The sequence below is a fragment of the Aquarana catesbeiana genome, linkage group LG02 (genome assembly GCF_042186555.1).
Source record: "Aquarana catesbeiana isolate 2022-GZ linkage group LG02, ASM4218655v1, whole genome shotgun sequence".
Lineage (NCBI taxonomy): Eukaryota > Metazoa > Chordata > Amphibia > Anura > Ranidae > Aquarana > Aquarana catesbeiana.
In genome coordinates this window covers 766,742,061-766,756,774 of record NC_133325.1, presented here as the reverse complement: position 1 = coordinate 766,756,774, position 14,714 = coordinate 766,742,061, and the positions used below count along the sequence as shown (strand labels likewise).

The 14,714-nt window shown below is 43.5% G+C and overlaps 1 protein-coding gene across 2 annotated transcripts in view; it reads left to right on the top strand.

The window, feature by feature from the left end:
• The window catches only part of C2CD2 (C2 calcium dependent domain containing 2), a 205,891-nt gene that overhangs the window by 100,067 nt on the left and 91,110 nt on the right, over positions 1-14,714 (top strand). For both annotated transcript variants that reach the window (XM_073617265.1, XM_073617266.1), the window contains exon 6: positions 10,906-11,022. In XM_073617265.1, the coding sequence (XP_073473366.1) occupies positions 10,906-11,022 (117 nt within the window). The remainder of the gene's footprint in view (positions 1-10,905; positions 11,023-14,714) is intronic.

Sequence of the window (14,714 nt, the reverse complement as noted above, 5' to 3'; positions counted from 1 at the left end):
TCTAAGCATCTAGTCTCCTGCCCCACATCACAAAGCAGCTAATCTTGTATCACTTATCATCGACAACTGTAACATCCATCACTGAGCCCCGAATTTCCGTCGGCGCGTCCCCGCCGTCCCTCTCTCGACCCTCGGAGAGAGGGATGGCAGGGACGCGCCAATGGAAATTCGGGGCTCAGTGATGGATGTTACAGTTGATAAGTCTACTGGCTTGTATGACTTTGCTCTTTAGGGGGTCCACCAGTTCCGGTAAGAGTCCCCACGTATCAAGTGTTTTTTTTCTATTCAAGATACCCCCATCTCCTTGGTGACGGTGGAAGTGACCTGGAGTTCATCACCTCATTGAAATCACCCCCTCTCACACTGGAATCCTTTATGTGTGGACTCAATATGGTTTTTTTCATTTCTTTTTATGCAGAGTCTTTACTTATAGACTTATATTTGTGTTGCACTTGCACTTTATTTCACTTTATTTCATTTATTTAGCCCTGTTTCACACTTGTGCGGTGCGAATTGAAGCTCAGGTTTCACTGGTGAGATAAAAATCTCCTGTTCAAAGGATTCATTGCGTTTTTTGCTCAGGATTAGAGAGCAGGGAGAGGGGGAGGGAGGAGGGGGGGAGAGGGGGAGGTGTAGTGAGGAGAAGTAGAAATTCCTTGTTCAGAACGCAATGCATCTGCGAATCAGATGCGTTCCCATAGGAGATAATAGGCTTGTAGTTCGCACCGCAATGCCCAAAAAACGCACACGTTTTTTGTGCAATGCGCAGTGCGAATGCAACGCACATATGTGAACCAGATGCATTCATATGAATGTATTTTAAAATGTCCTGCGAATTAGATGCGGTGTAAGCCGCATCTAATTCGCATAGGTGTGAACCCGGGCTCAATAATTTTTTGTGATCACTCACGCTGTATATGAGCGCAACTTATTTATATACATTTTTTGCACTGTGGTTTGTTGCTGCTGTATATGTTTATTGCACGCTCTAGCGCGGTAAAACCCCTTATATTTACTTAGGCAGCATAAGCATGGGCATTCCAAGCAGGCATTTAGCTTATGGCTTGACCAATATCTACAGGAAAGGTTGGAGTAATGCCTCCCCTGAGCACAAAAAGTGGAACACCTTTATCCAAAACTTTATGGAGAGAAATGGGATGAAGTTTTTAGTGGGTGGCTTTCCCCTTACTTCCTGTCTCGGTGACCACACAGGAATTTAGGAGGGATCTCCCCATTGGCAGCACAGACAAGTAGTGAACACCTGACAAAGGTTCTAACTCTTCCCCACCAAAGAAGGTGGCCGTCTAAAGAAGCCCATAGATGATTTGAAAATGGCATGATTCCCCGATCAACACATTCAGTGCCTTCCGCAGCACTATTGTGTTCTGCTGGTGGGAAGGCGCAGGGAGCCTTACCAGCTAACAGAACACATTGATTACTGCTAGTGGCTATAAGCCGCCTGCGGTAATTTGCATGTAAATAATCCAACAGGCTGGTTATACCCAAATCATCGATGGATCGACTTGGGTACAGTCGGCCTGCCCAAACATGGATCGTATCTTGGTCGGTGCTTGTCAAACCAACCGAATTTCAATCCATGTATGGCCGGTTTTAGGCCCAAAGTATTCCTTGGTTATCCATTGTTCATAAGCTCTTGTAGCAGCCAAGAGTTTCCCTTATTTGAACTGGGAACACATGGTAAGCATTTGCAAACATTTAAAGCAGAGCTCAACCCAAAAGAGGAAGCTCCACTTGTATGCCTCCTCACCCTCTGCCTCCACATTTGGCACCTTTTGGGGGGGAGCAGGTACCTGTTTTTGACAGGTACCCGCTCCCACTTCTGGCTCAGTGCGCCGTGGCGAACTGTGCCGGAAATCCAGCCCCTTCCCCCGCAGCCGGCCTATTCACAAAGCGCAGCGTGCTTCGCTCATGTGCAGTAGGAAACCAGCTGCAAGCTTCACAGCTGGTTTCCCTTAGTCAAGATGGCGGTGCCAGCACCCGAAATATCAGCTCATCTGAGCACACCACTGCATTGTGGGACGGGTAAGGGCCTTAATATTAAAAGTCTGCATCTACAGTATTTGTAGCTGCTGACTTTTGATTTTTTTTTTTTCTGAAGAAGCCTGGAGCTCCTCTTTAAGCAATTTTTAGGCCTTTTGAAAACCTTTTTTTTTTTTTATTCATATAATATTAGCATCTTTTTCTAGCTGTAATTATTTCCTTTGAAAAAAAGGGTATAGCAGGTATTAATTTGCATGTTCATTGTATGAGTGTAGAGGGAAGAAAAGAATTCTGTACGCTCTGATGACTCCTAGGAAATGGTAGCTTTATGCCTAGAGAAGCTGTAGGCCTCCTGCAGGCATCTGATAGAAAGAGGCCGATGTGACAGTTGACAGCCACAACCAGAAGAACCAACCACAAAGCCAAACCAATCACATAGATGTGTACAATGTCTGCAGAGAATGGCGTTTTACAGTCTGAAACCTTTTTATGAATTCGCACCGAGTTTCTCTGCTGTTAGTAATCTACTTAGTTACACTTTATGGCCAAAGTTTGTGGACAACTCAGTGCGCTAATTGGACATCTTATTCCAAAACGTAGGACAGTAATTCCCCCCCTTTGGGACTTCAAAGGCTCGTTTACACTTTCTTCAAAATGTGCCATTTGACCGGTTTCTTGAAAGCGTTCTGAATGCCAATCAAAACGTCTGTCACTAAATAAAATTGTTATCTTACAATCCAGTTCATGCGTTGTGTTTGCTTTGCCGAGTGAGGTGTCAGCAGAGCTGGGGGTACTACTGAGCAAGGGATCTGCTGAATGAGGATACTAATAAGCTGGGGAACTGCTTAACAAGGATATCCCACAAGCTGGGGATCTGCTGAACGAGGGTACTAATTAGCTGGGGAACTGCTGAACGAGGGTACTAATAAGGCCCCTTTCACACCGCGACTTTGACACGATTTTGCCGCGATTTTAGGGAATGCTTGTGTAAACTTGTGTCAACTTGCACCAAAGTCGGACCAAAGTAGTACAGGGACTACACTTGAAGTTGCACAGATATGAATGGTACTCATTGGAAATCTTGGGGTACAGCTTGTCATGCGATTTTGCAGTCCCAAGTCGCAGGACAAGTCGCACAAATGTGAAAGGGGCCTAAACTGGGGATCTGCTGAACGAGGGTACTAAAAAGCTGGGGATCTGCTGAACGAGAATAAGCTGTGGATCTGCTGAATAGGGGTAATAATGAGGTGGGGATCTGCTGAGTGGGGGTTTACTGGGCCCCTTTAAAACAAATAGAAAAATCAACACACATAGGGAATTTGCCAAGCTTTATTAAAGCTTCAAAAAAGCATCACTAAAGAATCACAGAAGCATCAGAAACACATCAAAAAGCATGTTGAAGCTCTAATATGTGTTAAAGCCGAAGCAAGTGTAAATGAACCCTAACAGCCACCACTCCCCTGGGAAGGTTTCCCACAAGATGTAGGAGTTTATCTGTGGGAAGTTGTATCCATTCAGCCAAAAGAACATTTGTGGGGTCAGATTCTGACGTTGGGACAAAAAGACCTGGTTTGCTGCTGTTATTCCAGTTCATCCCATAGGTTCCTTGGGGGTTGAGGTTAGGGCTCTTTGCAGGCCACTCCTTATTCCACACCAAACCTATCCTACTATATGTTTCATGGCCCTGGCACGTACACAGGGGCACAGTAATGCTGGAACAGAAGAGGTTCTTCCACAAACTGTAACCATACAGACATTTGCTGTAGCTTTAACTGTATTCTTCACAAGAGAGACCTGAAGTAAATCATTTGAAGAGGTTTCCCTATACTTTTGGCTATAAAATGTGTCAAGGTGGAAAGAAAGATGCTTCAGTGGTCGTACTGGCACATTGACAGGGCTCTCATGCAATTGTTACCATTAACCAAAACGGATGGTGAGCAACCACCTAAACTATCCTTACCTGCCAGGTGAACCATCATTTGTGGACTGCCCAATCTGTTGGGTTTGACTTCTGCAAACAAGCAGTCTGACAGTTCAGGTTTCCCTAAGTGACCTGGAGGGTGATGTTCCTTGTCAAAAGAAGTTTATTGAGTATACAATGTTATAAAGATACATAAAGTAAGTTTACAAGGATCTATAAAGTAAGCTCATTGTTTTACAGTAGGGTTTATATAGGTAAATTATCATGAAATTTCAAATATTAAACATTGGGTTCACGTAAACCTAAATTAAAGATATATATCATTTCCTTAGTTACTTTTGTAGGTATTTAAATGATTTATACCTACTATACATATTGTTTACAAGTAGAGTGTATATAGGTCAAATAAATTCTGATAATGAGCTTTAATCGTAAGGTGGAGAAAAGGAAAGAGAAAGAAGAAAAAGGGTTGAAAGGTAGAGGTATGGTCCACAAGGTTGGAGGGTGATGTTCAAGTGTATTTGAACCCTAAATTTTTTATAATTTTTTTTCAGACAAATAGAGCTTTCTTTTGGTGGTATTTAATCGCCACTGCGCTTTTTATTTTTTTTGCAAGGCCAGAAAGTTTTAAAAAAAAGTGTTTTCTTAGTTTGCGTTATAAAATTCTGTAAATAAAAAAATCTTTCTTCTTAAATTTAGGCCAAAATGTATTCTGCTACATTTGTTTGGTGAAAATAACTGAAATCGGCGCATATTATTTAGTCTGTAGGAAAGCTATCCACAAAGCTTTCCTACAGACTAAATACCCTGTTTCCCCGAAAATAAGACCTAGCGTGATTGTTGGTGATGGCTGCAATATAAGCCCTACCCCCCCAAATAAGCCCTAGTTAAAGTCCTTGTAGGTCTTGTTTTCAGGGTAGGGCTTATTTTCTGGGAAACAGGGTAGGGCTCATTTGGGGGGTAGGGGTTTATATTGGAGCCATCACTGACAATCACGCTAGGTCTTATTTTCGGGGAAACAGGGTAATATAAAGCTTTCCACAAAGTCCACAAACTATGCTATATAATCAATCAATCCTGATGTACTGACGGTCTATCTCATTTCTTGAGACCCAAAACCGCCACGACAGTACAAATATCCCCCAAATGACCCCTTTTTGGAAAGTTAAACCATCTGAGGTGTTTAGTAAGAGGCATGGTGCATTTTATGAAGTTGTAGTCCATCCAATGTCATTAAGAACTGTCTTAACTGTAAAGGAGGAGTCCTGGAAGTGATGGTTTGGCCCCCACAGAGCCCTGATCTCCACATCATGGAGTCTGTTTGGGATTACATGAAGAGACAGAAGGTTTTGATTTCGACTTGTACCCACAGAGGATCTGTGGTTGGTTCTCCAAGATGTTTGGATCAACCTACCAGCTGAGTTCCTTCAAAAACTGTGGGCAGGTGTATCTAGAAGAATAATTGATGCTGTTTTGAAGGCAAAGAGTGGTCACATCAAATATTGATTGGGATTGGATTTCTCTTCTCTATTAACACTTCTATTTCTGAAATCATTCTTCATTTTACAGCATTTTTCCACACCTGCCTAAAACCTTTGCACAGTACTGTATGTTACTGGCAGGGTCACCAGATACAAATAAAGCCTAAAAAAGAAAACTAATAATGCCACCACTTCTAAGGACTGGTAAGACACAGCAATACGTTTTTGTTCTTGGATTTGGGTGCACTTTAGCTAAGACTGAACATTCCGAGCAGAAGACTCCTTCCAGGCCAAACCCCCAAATAATTTCAAAGACCAGTACAAAAAGGGAGACGTGTCTGTGCCTTAAATACAGTGAAAAGTGATGAGATCAATGAGATCATGTGGCTTCCCAAGCTGCAGAGACATATGACTTTGCAGATGCATAATGGTATCAGTGTTTTCACATTGGTCATTATGCCAAACTGCTGTGTGCTAAGTGCTCTTGGCACAAAACGCTTTTACTGCAGATAAAATGCTTTCGAACTCCTGCGCCCATTATCCTGCACTTGGCTTCTCCGGGCGTATGCGGATAGGAGAGCAGTCACAATGCTTTCTTCTGCGGGTCTTTGCTGCTCTCTTCTTGCAAAGAGGGCCATTTACCCAGGGGGGTTCTTTCATTTTCAGAAAGGCTTATTTATCTCTCTGCTTGAGCACAATGTTGAGGGCCTTCAAGGCAATGTATAGTCTATTAAAAGATCATTTTGATAATACAGTTAGGTAATTAAAACGATCAGCTTAGCCATACACTGCAAAAGAGAACTCCCCCCACCCTTCCCCTCAAAGTAAATGATTGGAAGATAATTGACCCTATGCTTCCAATCTATTGACTTTACGTCGAGAGGTTACTCCCAAAAATGTGATCAAATTTGGTCAGGATGTGTAAACCTACAGGACACACTCAATCTCTCAGATCAACCTTCCCCAACCTTTTTAGTGTGGAGGAACCCTTGAAATCACACTTTTGTCTGAGTGAACCCCTACCAATAATTACTATACACCATGTCACGAAAAGTATTGTGAAGCCTGCCTTTACACACATATGAACTTTAATGGCTTCCCAGTCTTAGTCTGTAGGGTCCAATATAGAGTTGGCCCACCCTTTACAGCTATAACAGCTTCAACTCTTCTGGGAAGGCTGTCCACATGGTTTAGGAGTGTGTCTATGGGAATGTTTGACCATTCTTCCAGAAACGCATTTGTGAGGTCAGGCACTGATGTGGATGAGAAGGCCTGGTCTCCGCTCTAATTCATCCCAAAGGTGTTTTATCAGGTTGAGGTCAGGACTCTGTGCAGGCCAGTCTAGTTCCTCCACCCCAAACTCGCTCATCCATGTCTTTATGGACCTTGCTTTGTGCACTGGTGCGCAGTCATGTTGGAACAGGAAGGGGCCATCCCCAAACTGTTCCCACAAAGTTGGGAGCATGAAATTGTCTAAAATGTCTTGGTATGCTGACGCCTTGAGAGTTCCCTTCACTGGAACTAAGGGGCCAAGACCAACCCCTGAATAACAACCCCAAACCATAATCCCCCCTCCACCAAATGATTTGGACCAGTGCACAAACCACTGGGGTGGAGGAACTTGACTGGCCTGCACAGAGTCCTGACCGCAACCCGATAGAAAAACTTTGGGATGAACTAGAGAGGAGAATGCAAAACAGGCCTTCTCGCCCAACATCAGTGCCTGACCTCACAAATGTGCTTCTGGAAGAATGGTCAAACATTTCCATAGACACACTCCTAAACCTTGTGGACAGCCTTCCCAGAAGAGTTGAAGCTGTTATAGCTGCAAAGGGTGGGCCAACTCAATATTGAACCCTACAGGCTAAGACTGGGATGCCATTAAAGTTCATGTGTGTGTAAAGACAGGCGTCCCAATACTTTTGTTAATAGATTATGTATATGCCATACTGATATCTCTGGAAGCTGGAAATCTCTGTAGTTGACACCGTTACTCCAGTGATCTCTGGAGTGGTGGTGAGAAGGGAAGAGCACCAGTGGGCATAGAATAAAGAATAAGATATATGTATGTGTGTGTGTGTGTATATGTGTATGTGTATATATATATATATATATGTATATATATATATATATATATATATATATATATATATATATAAACAAAGTGTGTATATATGTGTGCGCGCAGGCGTCCCAATACCTTTGGTAATATAGTGTATCTACAGCTGATGGTAATTTAGTGTGGTGGTCAATGGAAAGAATGCTTCTTACATTTGTGGTCAGTTGGAAGAATCCCCCTTTAAAGATACCTAAGGCAAGCCATACCTTATACAATTTTCTTTCCTTCCCTAGAAAGAAAATTGTTCTATTTCCCCCATTAAAGGGGGGGACCCCGCTATTGTGTTCTAAAGGAGGAGAACAGCTGAGGGGGTCAGTGGTTGAGAAGGATCTGGGTGTTCAGGGAGATCATAGATCTAAAGTGGCTGAAGGTTTTTTTTGTGCACAAAGGTAAAATACCTTCAATATACACCTCCCCCCACAACCCCCCTAATACTAACCTAAGCCCGATCTCGATCCAGCGATGTGCACGAGACCCAAGGCTCTTCTGGGTCTCTCCCTCCTGATTGACTGAGATGCAGAGGGCGGGGCTGAGCTGCACTCTCTGTGTCTTATGGATGCAGAGAGCTGGCTCGGGAGTGAGCACACACGAGTGCACCAATAGCAAGCGGCTTACTACTTGGATGAAAAGAGATTTAACCTACACATATGGAAAGGCTTCTTCACGGTAAGAGCTGTGGAAATGTGGAATAGACTCCTGCAAGAACTAGTTCTGACCAGCTCAGTGGATTGTTTAAAAAAAAGATCTTGATGCATTCCTAAATGTCTAAATTTGAACTATGTATTAACATTTATAGGTAATAACACCAGAGAGTGTTGATCCAGGTCATATCAAATTGCCTGCTCAAGCAGGAGGAATTGGGCCATATATGAGTCATAGGGGTTTTTTTTTTTTTTGCCTTCCTGTGAATCAGCTGTAAGTATGGTAAGTAGGATTGTGTATATGAAGGTTTTCTATTGGTTGAAAAAGATCTTTTTTTTTTTAAGTAACTAACTTATGTAGTTCCTTATCTGAGAGGCAGAAATTATTCATGTCTCAAGGAACCCCTAGTAACCTCTGGAGGAACCTTTTTATGGTTCCACGGAACCCTGATTGAGACAGGTTGTCTCGGACCCATCTTAGATCGCTCTGCTCCCCCATATTTGCTGACTCAACACTGCTGAACCACATTTGTTATATTAAAATTAGACACTTAAGGCAGAGTACTAATGTATCATTGAACTTTTTTTTTTCTGTAAAAAAAAAAATTCTCTTTCCAAGCAGTATTTGATCTGTCTGCTGATTGACATGCCTTCTTCCCTCTGTGACATGAGTTTATTACCCTTGTACCTTTATTACTTTTCAAATAGCAATAAAGAAAAAAAAAACACCTTGATGTAAATGTTTGCAAATGTGGTGTACATATTTGCTTGGTGCTTTGCAGTGTTTCATGATGGTTGTGCTTGACTTTACGTTTTCACAATGCAAGACTATAAGTTTAAAAAGTGCTCAGTGTAAAGTACATAGAAAGTTCATATGCCGCCAAGTTCCGGTGATCCAGCATAAGTGAAAGACACTCTTCACCCAGGTGTACATCACCACTCACAAGCTGCTTACCAGATTGTAAGACCTCAAAGGAGGAGGTCTGGCTGCGCTTTGGAAGAAAACCCACGGGGATGGATGATGACATCCAGGTCTCAGGTGGAACTCATCCAACCGGCCGTATCAATCCACATATAGGACTCAGTATGAGGCAAAACCTAGAAAGTATCTTGTGGTGTAGTAGTTATTAAAAATCCAGTGTTTAATGACGTTAAAACTACTTACAAACACAGGCCGATAAATCACATTAAGACACAGGTAATCCCTATCAACGCCTGACAGCGTCACCACTGTAGCTCCACCTGTCATCTTATAGGACATTGTCGCTGGGGCAACGGAGTACATACTCCTAAAGGACAAAAGGACAAAACATGTCGGGTGGAGCTACAGCAGTGACGTCATGCCCGCCAAGGCATTGATTGGGAGTTCCATTTGAGACCTGGATGTCATTCTTCATCACCTTGTGAGCGGTGGTTTACACCTGGGTGAAGAGTGTCTTGGTGGTTTGCACCTGGGTGAAGAGTGTCTTGGTGGTTTGCACCTGGGTGAAGAGTGTCTTGGTGGTTTGCACCTGGGTGAAGAGTGTCTTGGTGGTTTGCACCTGGGTGAAGAGTGTCTTGGTGGTTTGCACCTGGGTGAAGAGTGTCTTGGTGGTTTGCACCTGGGTGAAGAGTGTCTTGGTGGTTTACACCTGGGTGAAGAGTGTCTTGGTGGTTTGCACCTGGGTGAAGAGTGTCTTTCACTTTTTGCTAGATCACTGGAACTTGGCTTTATATGAACTTTCTATGGACTTTGCACTGAGCACTTTTCCAATCGTGAGGGATTTATTTGGGTTGTTCTTGCCAACACGCACATGATAATTTATTGATTTATATGTTTGAACACTTTATGCATATGTTTACATTCATTTTGATGTTATCACTATTTATGCATTTGCACGTTAATTGTCGGATAGCGCAACTCGCTTTGGTTCTATTCTTCACTCATATATTTTTATGTGTATATTTGGTGAGTGCAGCTGCCAGTGAAACTTTCACACATTTCGAGTTTATTTATGACACTTAGTGCAAACTATTGTTTGATTTAAAACGTTAAGTTGGCCATCTAATTGAAAACCATGCATTCCCTGTGCTGCAGAGATATATTATCTCATTGGAACCAATCATGTGACTGTGCTGATTCTTGGCACAGGACTTTCCTTGGGGACCAGGAGGGGGTCCCTGGGCCTCTGTACTCTGTGACTGGATTCAACTGAGAGCTCACATGGTGATTGCTCTTTTTACTGCTGGTAATGAACATGGCCACATGGAGGTGAATGTAGAATTAAGTACGACATACTGTGGAGGACTGCCTTAAATGATCCATGCAGGGGAAAATGACAGGTTCACTTTTAAGTCAGCCCCTGTAGCATCTCCTTCTTATTTTGCCTTCACCCGCCTCAACCACTCTGTTCACCACCAGATGTGAAGAGATGGAGCTTTGAGTCAATCATAGTCACGTGGGCAGCCATTAGTGGCCTCCAGAAAAATGCTAGCTGGCTGGGCCTGGCTTCAGTACTTCTGAGTGATGAGGGAAAGTCCCAATTCCTTATCTCAACACTTGTTCTAAGAGAGGGACTCAAAGTATTGAAGCCAAGATATCATCCTGGTCCTCAGGTAGCAACCATTCTCCTCCTTCGTATTTCTCTCTAGACGGGTTTGCTTTGTTTATGTTGCCCACCAGAAGTAATCAACTTCCTGATGTTTGCAGTGTATGGCTGAGGCTTCCTCTTCTATACGTCATTTTATGTATCTTATTTGTAGACCCCTGGAGCCAGCGTAGTCATGGAAACCCTGGAGGATATAATGAAGAACCTCATGAGTTGTGTCCGACCCACCGTGGAGCTGATCACCAAACCTGCCAATGTAAAGGATTACCAGGTGCGTTTCTGTATGTGTAGTCTGTGTAAGGGGTAATCTATGTGTACGGGTTGATCTGTTGTCTGAAAAATGTGTCCCTCACTTCCTGTTGCGTCTTTGGGATGGGGCGTGGGGGGGAATCCCCCCAATGGAAACCTAGATTGTACATAAAAAACCTGACAAACTTCAACCATCCTTGCTTCTGTTCATAGCTGTCCAAGACCCCAGATACCACGGTCTACATGGAACTACAGTTTTTCCAATGCAACTAGAAGTTGAGACCTTGACCTCTTTCTACAATCATTATTCAGTGATATCTACATTCAATGAGCTCCCAGGGGTGCCCACAAAATACTTCTAGTTGTGTTCAACTACTGTTAAAGCTTACACTCACCGGTCACTTTATTAGTTACACCTGTTCAATTGCTTGGTAACCTAAATTGCTAACCAGCCAATCACACGGCAGCAACTTAATGCATTTGGGCATCTAGACATGGTGAAGGCGACTTGCTCAAACTGAGCATCAGAAAGGGGAAGGAAGGACATTTAAGTGACTTTGAACGTGGCATGGGTGTTGGTGCCAGACGGGCTCGTCTGAGTATTTCAAAAACTACTGATCTACTGGGATTTTCACGCACAACCATCTCTCGGGTTTACAGAGAATGGTCCAAAAAAGAGAAAATATCCAGTGAGCGGCAGTTGTGTGGATGAAAATGCCTTATTGATGTCAGAGGAGAATGGGCAGACTGGTTCAAGATAGAAAGGCAACAGTAATTCCAATAACAACTCGTACCAACCAAGGTATGCAGAATATCATCTCTGAACGCATAACACATCGGACCTTGAAGCAGATGGGCTACAGCAGCAGAAGCCCACACCGGGTGTCACTCCTGTCAGCTAAAGAACAGGAAACTGAGGCTACAATTCGCACAGGATCACCTAAATTGGACAATAGAAGATTGGAAAAAGGTTGCCTGGTTTGATGAGTCTCGGTTTCAGCTGCGACATTCAGATGGTATGGCCAGAATTTGGTGTAAAATAAAAGCATGGATCCATCCTGCCTTGTATCAATGGTTCAGGCTGGTGGTGTAATGGTGGGGGATATTTACTTGGCACACTTTGGGCCCCTTAGTACCACTTGAGCATCGTTAAAACGCCACGGCCTACCTTAGTATTGTTGCTGATCATGTCCATCCCTTTATGACTACAGTGTCCCCATCTTCTGATGGCTCCTTCCAGCAGGATAATGCACCATGTCACAAAGCTCCAATCATCTCACCACTGGACAATGAGGTCACTGTACTCCAATGGCCTCCACACTCACCAGATCTCCATCCTATAGAGCATATTTGGGATGTGGTGGAACAGGAAATTTGCAGTAATGAATGTGCAGCCGAAAAAATCTGCAGCAACTGCGTGATGCTATCATGTCACTATGGACCAAAATCTGAGGAACGTTTCCAACACCTTGTTGGATCTATTCCACCAAGAATGAAGGCAAAAGGGGTCCAATCTGGTATTAGCAAGGTGTACCTACTAAAGTGTCCGGGGAGTGCAAGTCTAAACGCAATTTCCAAAATCTCTTATAAGACTTAACACCTTGATCTAAATTTAAAAAAAAATAAATCTTTTTTAAATCCACATCTTCAATTAAAAGAACTCTCATAAAGGTCTTTATTCAGACACTTTAGGGTTGTTTTACTAAAATTGAAGAGTGCAAAATCTTCTGCAGAGCATAGAAACCAAATCGGCTTCCAGGTATTCGTGACAAGGCTTAATTGTACAAGCTGAGGTTAGAAGCTGATTGGCTGCCATGCACAGCTGCACCAGATTTTGCACTCTCCAGTTTTAGAAAAACCCTTTTCTGTTATAGGATGACAACTTCCTGCCAATGTCTCCCAGTTGCACTCCTGCATTGTCCCCCTGTCACATCCTCCCCTCCACAAGTGGCTGCACTGACACAAAATTATGCAGACATGGCCCACTGTTGTCACTATTAGGATATGGTCCAGAGCAATGAAGTGTTGTGACAGGTCATGTGACCAGCCTTTCCTCCTGGATTATTTTCTCCCCATTATTTTACTAGTTCACATTTATAAAGCACCAACCTGTTGGGTTAGGCCTACAGGAACTGACTTTTTGCTTAAAACACTATGGCCTGTGAGATTATTATTATTATAATTATTCAGGATTTATATAGCGCCAACAGTTTACGCATCGCTTTACAATATAAAAGGGAGACAATACAGTTATAATACAGTAAAATACAAGAGGATTAAGAGGGTCCTGCTCAGAAGAGCTTACAATCTAATAGGGTGCGGCAGGTGGTACAAAAGGTAACTGTGGGGAATGAGCTGATGGAAGTGGTAGAAGATTGGTGGAGACGTGATAGGCTTCCCTAAAGAGATGAGTTTTCAGGTATCACCTGAAGGTAGCAAGAGTAGGGGATAGCCAGACAGGTTGAGGTAGCGAGTTCCAGTGGATGGGAGAGGCTCTGGAGATTGCCCAGTGACAATCGCGCTCAGGCTGCTGGCACCTAGATTGTGGTCCCGCACGCTGGAAAATCTTTGTGCTGGGCGCAGCTAAGAGTGGCATTGTTACGCAAGTGAAAGCGTGGTGTGAGGTTGGCCGGTCCTTCGTCATGAGTTAGGCCCCTTTCACACTGGGGCGGTTTGCAGGCGTTATTGCGCTAAAAATACCGCCTGCAAACCACCCCAAAATAGCCTCCGCTGTTTGTTCAGTGTGAAAGCCCGAGGGCTTTCACACTGAAGCGGTGCGCTGGCAGCAGAAGAAAAAAATCTCCTGTCAGCCGCATCTTTGGAGCGGTGAAGGAGCGGTGTATTCACCGCTCCTGCCCATTGAAATCAATGGGACAGCGCGGCTATACCGCGGTAATACTGCGGCTATAGCCACGCTATACGAGGGGTTTTAACCCTTTTTCGGCCGCCAGCGGGGGGTTAAAACCGCACCGCTAGCGGCCGAATACCACGGTAAAACAGCGCTAAAAATAGCGCAGTTTTACCGCCGACGCCCCCTACCGCCCCAGTGTGAAAGGGGCCTTAGCGAGGAGGACAGGCATCTGATAACCGCGTTCGTCATAGGTCTGTGTTAGGCTGCTATAGATATTTAATATATAACTAAAAGGCAAAACTTTTTTATTTTTTTTTATTTGGATAGAGTGGAGATGGATTAGAACCTCTGTCCTTTTTATTGCTATCTGTGTCCCCGAGGGAGATTCACCCTCTCTATTTGTCCTGTTTACCATTTATCATTGAAAGTAAAATTAAAAAGCTCAAATTTTGGGTTGTCCCCAGAAAAGTAATAGAAGGGAAATCTTCCAATGGGGACACTAGTTCTGGTGATGGCGAGTATGGCGAAAAAAAATCTGACGGATTATAACCCTCTTTCCCTATCCAAAATGAAAGGAAAACGTTTTGCCTATAGTTCTACTTTAGGGGAAATGAGCTGCAACTCCAGAGGGCAGAAAGAATGTGTAGAGGAGCCATTTGGATTTGAAGCCAAGAGTTGCCTTCCTCTTCCTTGAGTCATTAACGAGTATGCAGCCAGGACAATTGCTTACGCCTTGCCTACCCACTCCATGTCCGTAAAGCTGGCCATACATGGATCGAAATTCAGCTGGCTCAGCATGGTTTAGCTGATCATCGATTGACTTGGGTGCAACCAGCTTGTCGGATTTTATTAGTCGATTATCA